General features: G+C 43.9%; 1 protein-coding gene across 2 annotated transcripts in view; it reads left to right on the top strand.

Moving 5' to 3' along the window:
• LOC128423266 (cytochrome P450 1A1-like) overlaps positions 1-15,381 on the top strand; it is a 31,179-nt gene extending 15,798 nt beyond the window's left edge. For both annotated transcript variants that reach the window (XM_053408228.1, XM_053408229.1), the window contains exons 2-7: positions 3,122-3,958; positions 6,088-6,211; positions 7,755-7,844; positions 7,949-8,069; positions 11,515-11,601; positions 12,953-15,381. In XM_053408228.1, coding sequence (XP_053264203.1) covers positions 3,122-3,958; positions 6,088-6,211; positions 7,755-7,844; positions 7,949-8,069; positions 11,515-11,601; positions 12,953-13,235 — 1,542 coding nt within the window. In that variant the 3' untranslated portion in view covers positions 13,236-15,381. The remainder of the gene's footprint in view (positions 1-3,121; positions 3,959-6,087; positions 6,212-7,754; positions 7,845-7,948; positions 8,070-11,514; positions 11,602-12,952) is intronic.
• The last annotated feature ends 276 nt before the right edge of the window (positions 15,382-15,657 follow it).

The following is a 15,657-nucleotide window of genomic DNA, read 5'->3' as shown; positions in this document are numbered from 1 at the left end:
GAGCAAAAGGGAAATGAAGAAGAAAACCCTCGCTTTGCTTTGGAGAAATGAGAAGGTGAAGAGCCGCGCCTTTGAGCATGTGCAGAGCCGCGTTTTGCAGGGGGCCAAGGGAGTCGGGCAAAGGCCAAGAGACCACGCGAGTCCCACGCGGCTTCTGGTCCCTGGCGGGGTTAGGAAGGCGGCCTGGAGGGAGCGGGATGGGCTGGGGGGGGGGCTGTCCTGGATATATGTGCCAAATGCCTTTTCCTCCCCACGGAGTGGCCACGATGAGTCTGTAGCCTCCCGAGGTTTGGACTCCAGCTGGCATCAGCCCCGGCCGGGATCCAGCCCCGTTGGAGTGTCAGATAAAGCCAAAATAAAGAGCTCAGAAAAAGGCGAAGGGTCCTCGCACCCAGGGGGACCCCTTTGCAATAGACAAATGTCTTCACAAGTCATCTCCAGAAAAGATACCTTTGACACGATCTCCCGTTTTCTCTTTTATTGAAGAACAGGATATTTTAGTGCCACCATCATCACAGAGGTGTCTGTGGAGGGGGTATATTGAATGAAAATGCATTGTATTGTAACTTTTGAATAAATGTGGGGGGAAGTGTGAAAATGGTCAAATACATTTCTGTCTCTTTCAACCCTGATATTTCTCTATTGGAAAACGTTGTGATAGATGTAAAACCCAAACATGTCTTGCTTTAGCTCTTTAGAGGAAAGCTTAGGTGTAGCTAGGAGAGGGGAGATTTAAACTACTTGTTTATATTTTGAAAAGCAATGAGTTATCCAGAAATACTGTCCTTAAATTAACTTTAGTTTCTTCACACGCCTCTTCATGATTCAGTTTATGGGAGAGAAGCTGAGACTGATTCCAGGAATTCTACATTGGAGAAGGGACAGTTTGCAGTAAACAATTCTTGCTTTAGAGGCACAAGTGGGGGAGCCAGAACTTGGTTCAAAGTGCACACTGTTGCAACACTGCCATAAATATTTTTAGAGGTGGAATTCAGCTGAATCATTGCCAAAGTCCAGACTTCTCCATCCATAAATTAAATAACGACATGTTCTGGTTTTTGGATTTTTTAAAAAGAAAATAGTTTGGGATGAATTTGCCACTTACTATGCTTTCCCCAAAACAATTACATCTCATTCCATTTCTTAAATAGCCAGCCTTCTGTTTTGCCTGCACACATTCTCAAAGGAATCACCCCATGTTGTTTGTTCTGATCATCTCATTTACAAGATAGCCGCTTTCAGCAGGTGATGGATGGTCCTCGTCTCCCCTGCTGGAATCCAAGCAAGTCTTATTCCACCACCATTGCACCTCCTAATATCCCCACTGGCACTGAAAGGCCAACTTACATTCTTTAGAGCCCGGGCTAAATCCAGCCTACCACTTGCAGATCCCTAGTCATGGTTTGTTTTCATGGAACAAGGAGGAGACCACGTTTAGATGACCAAATCCTGTCTAACCAGGATGTGCACACACTTCAGGCAGATTAACAGTGCAAAAATATGGGTTGGTATTTTGATGCTGACAGCATCGTATGGATGCTGTGAAAAGCTTGTTTGCTTGAGCAAGACTGATCCCGCAATAAGCAGCCATCCGGAGGTACTGCAGGGTTGCTGGCTATATATTAAGAAGAACTTGGCTTTGGTGAAACATTGCTGTGTTCCCCAAGAGACAGCTAAACACATTTAATTATTTGGCTCTTCTGTAAGTATTAGGGTGCTCTACTAGAAGAGTGACTAGTGGGGTGCCACAGGGTTCTGTCTTGGGCCCGGTCTTATTCAACATCTTTATCAACGACTTGGATGATGGACTCAAGGGCATCCTGATCAAATTTGCAGATGACACCAAACTGGGAGGGGTGGCTAACACCCCAGAGGACAGGATCACACTTCAAAACGACCTTGACAAATTAGAGAACTGGGCCAAAACAAACAAGATGAATTTTAACAGGGAGAAATGTAAAGTATTGCACTTGGGCAAAAAAAATGAGAGGCACAAATACAAGATGGGTGACACCTGGCTTGAGAGCAGTACATGTGAAAAGGATCTAGGAGTCTTGGTGGACCACAAACTTGACATGAGCCAACAGTGTGACGCGGCAGCTAAAAAAGCCAATGCAGTTCTGGGCTGCATCAATAGGAGTATAGCATCTAGATCAAGGGAAGTAATAGTGCCACTGTATTCTGCTCTGGTCAGACCTCACCTGGAGTACTGTGTCCAGTTCTGGGCACCACAGTTCAAGAAGGACACTGACAAACTGGAACGTGTCCAGAGGAAGGCAACCAAAATGGTCAAAGGCCTGGAAACGATGCCTTATGAGGAACGGCTAAGGGAGCTGGGCATGTTTAGCCTGGAGAAGAGGAGGTTAAGGGCTGATATGATAGCCATGTTCAAATATATAAAAGGATGTCACATAGAGGAGGGAGAAAGGTTGTTTTCTGCTGCTCCAGAGAAGTGGACACGGAGCAATGGATCCAAACTACAAGAAAGAAGATTCCACCTAAACATTAGGAAGAACTTCCTGACAGTAAGAGCTGTTTGACAGTGGAATTTGCTGCCAAGGAGTGTGGTGGAGTCTCCTTCTTTGGAGGTCTTTAAGCAGAGGCTTGACAACCATATGTCAGGAGTGCTCTGATGGTGTTTCCTGCTTGGCAGGGGGTTGGACTCGATGGCCCTTGTGGTCTCTTCCAACTCTATGATTCTATGATTCTATGATTCTATACCCAATAAAAGGTGCTTTTGGTTGTAATTTAAGAGTCAGAGTTGTATACGGATTCTTATCTAAAATGTAATGAGTTGGGAGTGTGCTTTGCCACTAGATAGATAGATAGATGATAGATAGATAGTGGTTTTACCATATGATATCACTAGATACAAAAGTGTGGGAGAAAGATCCTAGAATCACTTGTAGATGGAGAGATTGTGGCAACCAGAGAAATCCTCTGAATTGCATTGGGAAGGGGGGGGCATGGACATAATGCGCCACGAAGCAAATGGGTTCTATTGTGTAGAAGGGTCTGGAGTTGCAAAATGCCTTGCCGGAAATCTATGTATCTACACATGTCTGTAAGTTTTATTTTATTTTATTTTAAAGGAGTTTCAGTCTGCCTTTTTTATTCTCAGGTATTTTCTTATTTGAAAATGAATTTTACAGCTGAAGAAGTTTCCTTTTCAAAAGTGACCATTGCCTTCTTTACGGTGGCTTCCATTTTAATTTCTATACGAATTTTTATGAAGAGCAGGCAACCTCGGCCACCAGGACCTTGGTCTCTGCCAATTGTGGGGAATCTTCTCCAGCTGGGAGAGTATCCCTACATTTCATTTGAGCGCATGCGGAAGAAATACGGAGATGTGTTTCAGATAAAGCTGGGAATGGTACCAGTCGTGGTAGTTAATGGACTGGATGCAGTGAAACAGGTGCTGCTTAGAGATGGGGAGAGTTTTGCTGCCCGACCTGACATGCACACCTTTTCTTTTTTTGCTGAGGGAGAGAGCCTGTCATTTTCTGTGAAGTACGGAGAAAGCTGGAAGCTTCAGAAGCAAATTGCCAGCAAAGCTTTAAGGTCACTCACCAAATCAGAAGCCACGTCTTCCACTTGCTCTTGTCGCCTCGAAGAGCATGTTTGTGCTGAAGCTTTGGAACTGGTGAAAACCTTCGTGGAGCTCTCCAAACAGGCTGGTAGCTTTGACCCTGTTGCCTCCACTACCTGTGCAATTGCGAATGTTGTCTGTGCCCTCTGCTTCAACAAAAGGTATGACCATGATGACGAGGAGTTTCAAGGCATGCTTAAGGTAAATGATGATTTCATAAAAGCATCAGGTGTCTTCAATCCAGCTGATTTTATACCATCCCTTCGTTACCTCCCGCTTCCTGCTGCAAAGGCTGCTCGAGAGTTTTATAGGAAGTTCAACAACTTTGTGGCAAAACGTGTAGAAGACCACTACACCACATACGATAAGGTAAGCTTTCAGCCGTGGAGGCGGAAAACCCGGGGGGTGGGGGTGGTTCTTCAGGTAGCATGACACTTATCAAACCAAAGCATGGCAGGAGATCACGCCCGCCAAAAACATGGAAAGGGTGAATACAGGAATGCAGAATCTTTCTGTTCAAACACTGCATCTCTGCAGTTTGTGGCAGAGTAGAATGGCAACTTAGATCACATTTCTCATATTAACATTCCTAACATTCCAGACATGTGGAAGGTTGACATGTGTTTTAATCTAGTTTTCTGCTTATCATTGATTTTAATCACTTTTGAATGTGATAAATAGCTGTTTTAAAAATAATTACATTTTTTTGTAAACCACTTTGAGGATTTATTACAGTCAAGTGGTATATAAATCTTGTGAGGAAAACAGAACTATTATTTCCTGGGCATGCAGATATTCTATCCAGTTTCTCTAACAGCTAAAGCATATTCGTTTTCAACAAAATATTTTTAAAATTATTTTTACAATTCTGATCTTAAAAAAATGAAATGCATTGTAATGAAGTGGCTCACCCCTCCCCAAATAAAAACAACTTAGTTAAAGAAAACTCAAAATTAAAAACGCATTACAAATGGAGCAGTAGCAATTAAAAGAAAAAAAGAAGCAACGGGGCAGAGAAAAACAAGAGGCAGCAAATCAATTGGGCTTAAAAACCTCAAAGAGCCAGGTGTTAACTAGACACTCAAAGAGCAAAACACTGGAGCCCCACAACCAAAATGGTTGCATTCCATATGGGGAAGGATTCCCTGCCCCACCACTTGGGTTCCTAAACCATTTAGGGCTGTAAAAGTAAGAATCAGCATCTTGATTTGAGCCTAGAAAGTAATAGACTATGCAGATAATGGGAAGTTGGAGTAGTATGCTGTGTATGACTGTTGGTAGATGCTAATTGGGCAATAGCATTTTGCAGCAGTTGATGCAAAATTGTACCTCCAAAAACTGCTATGAGCTCTGGAGGGGAGACTGCACAGGCACAATGCTGGTATCCCTGCCCCCCCCATCTCCACCCCCTGGAGTTCTGGGATACTGATTTTGCATCAGGAAATCTGAGGAGAGGGAATGTTGCATATCAGTTCTTGGCTCAAAAAACATACCAAAGTACTGTGTCCACTTCTGGGCAACACAATTTAAGGAGGATATTGACAAGCTGGAATGTGTTCAGAGGAGGGCAAGCAAGATTATCAAGGGTCTAGTAGCTCTGCGATTCTATGATACCTGCTCCAGAGACTAGGACCTGAACCAATGGCTTCAAGTTACAAGAAAGGAGATTCCTACTAAACATCAGGAAGAAATATCTGATGGTAAGAGGTTGTCAAGCAGAGGTTGGATGGCCATCTGTCATGGATGAATTCATTGAGATCCCTGTGTTGCAGAGGGCTGATCAAGATGACCCGCAGGATCCTTTCCAACTCTACAGTTCTGTTTCTGTGTGCATTGTAAGGGGAAACATTTTGAAATGCACATTTTTATATACGGTGGTACCTCTGGATATGCACACCTCCGGTTGCGTATCCTTCAGGATGCGAATGCGGCAAACCCGGAAGTATTTTTCCGGGTTTCACTGCACGTGCATGCGCAGAAGCGCTCTACCATGCACAGAAGTGGCACCTCCGGTTGCAAATTCCTCAGGATCCGACCAGAGCTCCAGAATGTATCCCATGCACAACCGGAGGTACCACTGTAGTTTAAAACAGAAGTTACAGATTAATGTGACTTCTTTCCAGCCTTATGTGAGATTGGGAGAAGATAACACCCTTGTACTGTCAAGAGAAATACCATTAGCAGCATTCTTTTGTGTGTATTGACTTGGCAGTAAATTCCTGTGACTTTAATGTTACTTAGGCCAATAGCTTGCAATGAAGTCAGGCTGGGATTGTTGCCTAAGGAATTTATCACTATGCTTGACATTTTTAACAGCTGATACTTGCTGCTTTCTTTTCCAAAATAAATTTTGTCCAAAGAGTCTGAAGCCCTTGATTTGGCTGGGAGGGGGAAAAACAAGATAGACTCGTTATATGTAGGATTAAACAAATTGTAGGTTGCCAAGTAAACAGTGATTGGTTGAAAATAGCATCAAGGGTTTTGTTTGTTTCCTTTAGAACCATCTCAGAGACATCACAGATGCCCTCATTAGTGTTAGCAATGAAAAAAGAGAGGAGGGGAAAGCTGCCGCTTTATCTCATCAGAAAATAATAGTTACAGTCAATGACATTTTTGGGGCTGGTAAGTATGGAACATTTTTGCCACTCTGAGTTTTTAAACAGGACCCTTAAAACACAGCTGCCTGCTGTTGACTGACAGCTGATCTTTTAGGTGAAGAGCAGGTGAAATTTTTGTAGGCACCATATAAAGGCTCCTATCTTGGTTGGTGGGTAGATTAGTGTGACTTAAAATTCACGAGATTTTTAAAAAGTATACATTAATTAATTGTAGACCTCTTGCCCAGTGTCTTCTGTGTAGATGGATTTTGGCTTTTTTTAAAATAGTATTTATTGAAGTTTTAAGGTTACAAAAAGAAAAAAGAAGAAACACCAAATTAAACAAAAACAAAACAACACATCACATCACAATAAAAAACAGAAAAATAGAGACAAAAAACAACACAAAAAAAACAAATCGAACCTTCGCATAACTTGTCTTTCATTTGCTTGTTTCCCTGACCTCCTCACATCTTCCTTTTTTGTATTCTAAGTCAATTATCCATTTCAGCAAATCCTTTCCCTCTCTTCAAATTTTTATCCTGAAAATTTATCTTGATATTAATGTAAGTTTACTTTCCCTCCTTTCACCAATTAACAGTCTATTTTCTTAAATCTTTGTTACATTTTTGCTAGAATCACATAAGTTCATCTGTGTAGATGGATTTTGTGTCATTGTCAACATGGACAAACTTCAGCAAAGTGTGTTGATTTTTTCCAACACCTAAAATATGGAATTGGTTTCACCCCCTAAAATGAAACTCAACATAATCCACTTTAATGTTTGATAGGAAAGTACTGTATGACTGAACATTTTCTTGGGCCATTGCAAGGGGTAGAATTGCAAAATTGACTGTCAAACTGGGACTGGTTGTAAATTTCAGCAAAAATGGATCTGAGACCTGAATTAGGCATCCGACTAAATAAAATTATGGCCAGAAATTGAGGACCTGATGACAAAAACTCCACCCTACAAAGCATTGCAACTGTGGGGAACAGAAGCGTTGAGTTGTGCCCAACATTAGGGGAGTCTGTCACGCATACGTGATGTCCCATGCACGCCATCCCTCCCACCCGACCAGGGCGGCTCAGCTGCTCTCCCCCCCCCGCCCACCACCTTACCTTTTGAAAGGCACCCTGGCCATTGTGAAAGGGACGCACAGGGCAAAGACGCCTTACCCTTTCACAGCCCTGGCAGAAGATGCGTGTGGTTGTGGAATTTTGAGGGTGCCCAGCCCCCTCCTTGAAAATTTTGCGGGTCCTCGGCCCCCGTTACAGGGCACGCCTGGTGTGGAAAATGCTCGTGCAGGCATGGAAATATCCAGGACCTGGATTTAAGTGAACCATTAGCAATTACCAGTAGTACCAAAACATGTCAAATCATAACGATCTAGTCAATTTTATATGGAAATGTATGGATGTATGCATTCCATACATTCATGATGGAATATCTCTTGGGATTTGTGCATTATGCCTACAACGGATTTCAACATATAGAAATACCAATGTGTTGTTTGCAGAATAATAATTTAACCACCACATATCCTGACACTTATTTTATTTTGTAGGCTTTGCTACACTGTCAGTATGTTTGCAATGGATATTTCTGTACCTGATAAGCAATCCGGAAATTCAAACGAAAATTCAAGAAGAAATTGGTAATGTTCTTGATTAAATTGATTAAATGGCAAATTGAAACAATCCTGAGGTCCTTATCTGTGAAGCACATTGCTTGAAACATGTTCCATTTTGTTCTGTGCAGATGCAAAGATTGGAGAAAGACCATCAAGGTTTAAAGATCGAAAAGTTATGCATTACACAGAAGCTTTCCTTCATGAAATATTTAGGCATGCCTCCTTCCTGCCCTTCACTATTCCTCACTGGTAAGAAGCAGAGTTGGAGAGTGGTTTTGTTTCAGAGTTCTGCTCATAAGACTACTTCATGTTTTGCATGGTGCTGCCAGCACAGACAGAACTGCCAAGTTGCCTTAACTGACTGCATGGATTCTGCATCTTCCTTGCTACAAGGCGTGGGGTGTGGATGGTCAGGCATTGCGGGTGGATTAGGGTAGAGGTGATGGGGAATGAGGGGGTAACTATTTTGGGATTCAGTACTCATGGGGTTTGTTACAAATCTGCTGAAATACCTTGCCTTGTATATTTCTGACGGACTTGTAACAAAACCCATGTAAAACCCAAGAATAGTTAGCACTCTGCCCCCCCCCAACCTTCCCTAACTTCCCATCACTGGATTCTGCCTTATCATTAAATACTGGGGCTTGACCACAGAAGTAATATTCCAGATAATTTTTGCCGTCATCGATTGAATTCTGTGTCCAGTAGAGTACTGAAGACAGAAGTGTCTTATTTTATGAGGAGTTTCCCTAGCTTGTAGGTAAAAGATGTGGCTTAGGATATTTGTCCACCCTGCTACAGTTCCCTTAGATCCCCCAGCCATCCCCCAATACTATAATGCTCTTAGCCCTAAAGTGACCAATTGCAAGAAAGCCACTCAGGCAGAACTGTTTAAAATTCACCACCAGCACCACCAAAAAAGATTTATTTGTTTAAATGGCCTATATTTAAATTAAAATTAAATGGCCTATACTTCATTAGATCCCTTAGACCTATCCAATTACCGCCCAGTTTCAAATCTTCCATACCTGGGTAAGGTAATTGAGAGAGCGGTCACTGAACAGCTTGGTAGTTTTCTGGAGGAAACATCGGCATTAGATCCATTTCAGTCCGGTTTCCGTCCTGGTTTTGGGACGGAGACGGCTCTGGTTGCCCTAACAGATGATCTCCGTAGACAACTGGATCGAGGCGGGTCAGGACTGCTGATCCTTTTAGATTTGTCAGCAGCCTTTGACATGGTTGATCATGATCTTCTGGACCACCGCCTCGCAGACGTGGGGATACAGGGCATAGCCCGTAACTGGTTGTGCTCTTTTATCTCTGGTCGGGGACAGAGGGTGGCACTAGGGAGGGAAATGTCGTCGCGCCACTCCTTGGTGTATGGAGTGCCACAGGGCGCAATTCTCTCCCCGATGCTTTTTAACATCTTTATGCGCCCCCTTGCCCAGATTATCTGGAGCTTTGGGCTGGGCTGTCACCAATATGCTGATGACACTCAGCTCTATCTGCTGATGGATGGCCACACCGACTCGGCCCCAGACACACTGACCAGATGCTTGGAAGCTGTGGCTGGATGGTTTCGTGGGAGCCGATTGAAACTAAATCCTTCGAAGACAGAGGTCCTCTGGCTGGGTCGGGATGGCATGGGGATGAGGGACCAACTCCCTTCTCTTGCGGGTGCCCAATTAGTGCCATTGCCTTCCGTTAAGAGTTTGGGTGTAATCCTTGACGCCTCCCTTTCCATGGAGGCGCAAGTTACAGCAACAGCCAAGGCGACATTTTTCTACCTTTGCCGCATCAAGCAGTTGGTCCCTTACCTTTCCCGCCCCGACCTGGCCACAGTGATCCATGCGACGGTCATCTCCAGGCTTGACTACTGTAATTCGCTCTATGCGGGGCTGCCCTTGAAGCTGTCCCAGAGACTCCAGCGGGTACAGAATGCTGCAGCGAGACTCCTCACGGGGTCTCTGCCATGGGAGCATATTCACCCAGGGCTTTTCAAGCTGCACTGGCTCCCGGTGGAGTACAGGGTCAGATTTAAGGTGCTGCTTTTGACCTTTAAAGCCCTTCACGGCCTAGGACCCTCGTACCTACGGGACCGCCTCTCCCGGTCTGCCCCACGGAGAGCCTCAAGGTCCATAAATAACAACACCCTAGTGGTCCCAGGCCCTAAATAAGTTAGATTAGCTTCAACCAGAGCCAGGGCCTTTTCAACTCTGGCTCCGGCCTGGTGGAACGCTCTGCCTCATGAGACCAGGGCCCTGCAGGATCTGATTTCTTTCCGCAGGGCCTGTAAGACAGAGTTGTTCCGCCTGGTCTTTGGCTTGGAGCCAATTTGATTCCCTCCCTCCCTCTCTTTCTTTTTTCTTTTCCTTCTCCTCCTGCGATGAGGCTACATTTTAATATTTTAATGTTCCATTATTTTAATGTTGTATTTTATTTTTGTTTTTAAGTTGTTATCATTCATCTTGTTTTTATTATTGCTTGTAAGCCGCTCTGAGCCCGGCCTTGGCTGGGGAGGGCGGGGTATAAATAAAAAATTATTATTATTATTATTTATTTGTAAATAAAACACATCAATTAACAAATAATAATGCAGGGGTTGGACATCTTTAATCAAACAATTTGAAGAAAAAATGAGTGCCACCCAAATTCAAAATCCACCAGGATGAGAGTGGATCTTGTGCTTTCCCGGCTGAGCTGGGACTCAGACAGAGATATGCTAGCAAAGTCCATTACCTCAACTCAGCTGACAGTATTTAAGCCCCCCAAAATGGGGTGGGAGAGGGAAGAGAAACTTGCACCAATTCAAAATCAATTTTGTCATGTGACTTAGCAACCTTTAGGAACTTAGCAAATTTATAAAAAAGATTAAGTGGGAGAGTGAAATTTGAGGATGAAAGCAAGAACATGGGAGAATCAGCCGGTCTTGTAAGCTGCCTTATAAACTTCTTCTCTGGCAGCCTCACCAAGAACCAAGCTACATTCTGGATCTCCTGATGTTTTCAGCTCTTTACTTTAAAGTAGAGTTTGGGAGGAGGCAGCGCTGAATCACCCTCCCCACCCAGATCTCTGCTGTTAGCCCTCTCAGGCGAAAACTCCACAGGTGCATGACAGAAGCTTTGAGGGCAGTTTAGATGGAGAAAATGTTCATGTTCAGAATTCAGAAAAGCTGTGTTAAGGTGAAACCCAAAATGCTTCAGGAGATGTAAGCATGCGATGCTTATACTACAAACAGGGCAAAATAAGACACCATTGCTCAGCTCAAATGAAAAACGGGTTGTGGGGTTTATTTCTTTTTTCGTTCATCTTGTTTCCTTTATTTTAACAATGAATAAGGAAAACAGTATTTCATTCACATGAAATGTTCCATGACATTTGGAAAGCTCTTAAATCCCCAACTGGAGAAGCCAAGATCTGTAATGCTGGTACATAACAACATAACATCTAAGTGACCCTTTATGTCAGCAGTGATGGACCCAGGCCATTCTTGGTGGCTCCTTTTGTTTGTACCACGACAATCGTAGCAGGAAGTGTAGATCAGTCTGGAGCAATCCTAAATTATATTTCTGATAGGTGGGGCCACGGGTTGATCTCTCACCACTATCTGCAGATTGCTGTGAAGCTGTTGTGCAGCTCCATATCACAGTGTTGAACAAAAGTGATGTGTATGCGCTTGTGTGTTTGTTTCCAGTACCACCAAAGATGCCACTCTGAATGGGTACCATATTCCCGCAAAGACTTGTATCTTCGTTAATATGTATCAAGTGAATCATGATGAGTAAGTAACAATACTATTTTTAAGAAAAGGCATTATAGTCAGGGTTTTTTTCCCCTTGTGTCTGCCGTGCATAAGCTTAGAACGTAGGATGGAGAGGGCATGACGGAGAGGGACTTGTCTTGGGGGCATGATGCATTTCTGAGCATGGCAGCTAGAAGCTCCTATTGGACCATTGGGCAGTAACACACACCTGGTCTCCGAGCAGAGACATCCCTGCTGCTTTCCAGGCAGAGAGTGGAAGAGGAGAGGTGGCAGGGAAGTCAGTGCTGTGTGGTCAGACTTGCAGGAGTGCCACGTTGGCTGTGCTAGTGCACTGGCAACCCCATCCCAACCATCTTAGCAGCTGGCAAGCGTGCCACTACCAGGAGGCAAGGTGCACAGTGACGTCCCTCCATGCTGGCTGCTCTTGACTCCCACCTTGTGGCCTCTTGTCAGTGGAAGCCATGCATCTTCCCTGTTTGGTTGCTATCAGGGATTACCTTTGCTTGTTAGGGATATTGCCTGTGTCCTCTCTGGTTGCAGCACTGCAAGACCTCCTCTCCCAGCAATACAAGTGGCATTTCAAGCATCTCCCAGTCCAGGGGAGGGCAACCATTTTTCTCTTGGGGGCATATTGTTAGAGGACATCAGTGGGTCAAAGGCAGTGGTGAGCAGGACTGAAACCGAATGCTTTCTCTCTTTCTGAGCCCATCTCTCTGTGCCCCACTGATAGGAACATTGGAAGGTGCTTTATACCCAACTGCTCCATCGACTTCAGTATTGTCTACAGAAGGGCAACCATTGGTTGTCCAGATGTTGTTGAACTACAACTCCTGCGAGCCCAAACAAGCAGTGGCCTCGGATGACGAAAGTTGTAGTTCATCAACATCTGGAGGGCCAGAGTTTCCCAACACCTGCTCTGCACTGACTGGGAGCAGCTCTCCAAGCACATTCCCAGCACTACCTGTTGGGGGTTGAATTTGGGACCATCTGCATGCAAGAAGTGCTCTGCCACTCTCCTATGACACCTGCCTTTGTGTGTATATCCCATGGATGGGTGACCTAATCTCTACTTCCTGTTTGCTTTTGAGTATTTTCAGCAAATAAAGCTTAGGACTTTTATCAGTTCCATTTCAAATTCATCTCTGCCTCCACAAGGGACATTGTTTTTTTTTTCATTTTAAAAGTGGGCTTCCAAAAATTTGAATTAAAAATCTCAGTGGAATATTGCTTTCTTCATTGCTTAGGTGTGGCTAAATTATGTGAAGCATAACTTAAATTAAGTGTCCTACATTGACTACAGCAGCCAGCTTTGCTTCTTGTAGGAGTTGGGACCTCTGAAATATGGTGTGTTCCCCCCTTTTCACAACAGATCTTTATGGGAAGACCCTTCCTTGTTTAAACCAGAAAGATTTCTGAATGAAAATGGAGAGCTCAACAAGAGCTTGGCTGAGAAGGTATTGATCTTTGGAATGGGAATACGAAAATGTTTGGGAGAAGAAGTCGCCCGCAATGAAGTCTTTGTCATCCTCACCACCATCTTGCAGCAGCTGAGGCTGGAGAAACCTCCTGAAGATCATCTAGATCTGAATCCAATTTACGGGCTGTCCATGTCTCCTAAACCATACCGAATTAAAGTATTATTGCGCACTTGATTGTGATGAGGGCAACAGCTTTGCTTTCAAAACTCAATGATAATGCAGTATGAACTAATGCAGTGAGAACTAATCCATGAACCTTGTGCGACTATATTGCATCTGTCAGGAGAACCATGCTGGGTTTTTTGCTTATTATGATTTTTTAAAATCACTCTGATGACAGGTATGAGATTAGCTAGAGAGTGAATTTAATCCAGGCTCTTCATGAGGAAGTTGCCCATATATCTTTGATGTTTTGTCTTGCAGGGCATAGAACTATGGGAGGAGGGGACATGCAGATGAGTGAAAGGGTGAAAGGCTCTTCTGCAGTACCAAGACCCTGAGCTGGTGGAGGGAATTGCTGCTCTTAACTGGGTCTCCCGACAGGGGTGCCAACTTGAATAAAATACTGTGGGGGCCCAGGTAAGCCCCACACCGCATAATCGATCACATGATGCAGTGCACACACACCATTTGAATGGGAAGGCCCATCAACTTTGTGGAGCCCCCCTCAAATATTTTATTGTGGGGGCCGAAGCCACCACAGCCCCTAGGCGTTGGCTCCTATGTCTCCTGATGTTACATCTAATGGCTTCTGTAAGAAGGTGACCCAGAGGTTTTTGAGCCCACAGCTTGACGAACCACATTCTTTCTGTGGCTCCCCTGTTGAAGCCACTTACACTGGGATTCCATTACAGGAAGTGGGGATTTCCCCATAAGAGAGAGAACGAAGCTAAGAAATAAGCATAGGGGAATGTGTATCTAAGCAAAGAGATGAAAGCGAGAGGCTGTTGCCTAGCATGTGAAAGAGGGCAGAGAAAGAGACTGAGAGATCTTACTCTCGAAGATATTGGCACCATTCCAAAACCTGGTGCCTGTGCTGAGCTGATGTCAGCTGCAGTTGAAACCATCCGGGCAGCACCAGTTTGGGGAAGAGGTTGCAAGGTGTTTGGCCTCAGGACTCTTCTCCCCCCATGCCTTCTTCCTACCTTGCAGTTTTTCTCTGGAGAAATAGCATTAGCAAATGGATATACTTCCCCACATAAAAAATTCATTGCTCTTGTAACGGAACAAGGTAGCTGTAAACTGTTACCTAAACAACTTTCCATGGTTTCGTTATTGTTGCCAGAATCGGTTATGGCTGATGCAAGTCTGTTGCTTCTTGCATGCATCTGACAACGTGCGCTTGGGTCCTCTATAGGCTAGGCCCAGAGCTTTCCCCCCCAGGGGGTACTCAAAGATACGCAGTACCAGCACCTTTTTTGTTGTTGCTGTTAAGAAGTGTGACACTTAGTGTTAACAACTTCATGGTGACTACTTGCACCTATTTTTCTAGGAAAAAAAGCACTGGTTGGGCCAAAGAAATTTTTTAGATTTTTGAGATGCCACCAGTCTTGTCATTATTTTAAACTATGTTTGCCTTATTGTTTTACATTAGTTCATTGAACAATTGCTAGACACCAGGGCCCGCTATATCTATAATGTAAGCCTAGGGTATTCCACTATTATTATGCGGGTATTCTTATGAGGCAAAAGCCATTCACCTGGCCTGAACAAAAAGTTCATTTAAAAAGCAAGTAGGTGGCAGAGGCAGTCACAAAACACAATCTTTGACTTCAACCAGAATGAACGAGGAAAGAATTTTCAAGATAGCTTCTAAAATAAAATGTGTTGGCAGTTCTTTATCCTCCTGAGGCTTGTTGAATGCTTGAACCAGCCTTCCTCAACCTGCAGATGTTTTGGACAACAGCGCTAATCATTCTTAAATAATCTCTAACAAGCACTGTCTGTTTCCTTATGCTCTGGTTTGGATCACTGAGATCGTCTGATGGGGCACTTCTGGTGGTTCCCGATGCCCATGGAGTTTGATTGGCCTTTAGTAGGGACTGAGACTTTAGTGTGTCAGCCCTGCTCCGTGGAACTCCTTGCTAGTAGAGACTTGGCAATTTTAATTCCTGCTGCCTTTTGGATGTCTTCTAAAAATGATTTTAGTCAGACCTTTGCCACGGGAATTTCTTTTCACTAACCAGTATTGATGTTTTACCTGATGTTTTTATTGACATTTTTATTCTCCTTATTGTAATTCTGTATGCTGTATTCCACCTTCTGTCCTGCTGTGGAAGTGTAGCCTATAAATATTTCAATAAATACACAATTGACAATGCTGGCTGTGGCTGACGTGAATTCTAATTCAAAACACCTGCAAGGCACCGGATTGGGGGAAACTTGCCTAAGTTTAGGAAGGGGGTAGCAATTTGGGTGGGGGAGGAAAGTTTGAGAATAGCTTGTTCTCCAACTCCAAGGACAATCCTTTTCAGATCAGAAATTTATATTCATTCTCAGCAGACAGGGACTGTTATCAAGAACTACTTCACATTAATTTTGAAAGGAATGAGCTGAGAGCTTCAACGTCCAAACTCATGTTCCATTTGTGTGAGCC

Source organism: Podarcis raffonei, chromosome 11 (assembly GCF_027172205.1).
Source record: "Podarcis raffonei isolate rPodRaf1 chromosome 11, rPodRaf1.pri, whole genome shotgun sequence".
Classification (NCBI taxonomy): Eukaryota; Metazoa; Chordata; class Lepidosauria; order Squamata; family Lacertidae; genus Podarcis; species Podarcis raffonei.
The sequence above is the reverse complement of the archived record's forward strand: the minus strand, read 5'-3'. Positions and strand labels throughout refer to the sequence as shown.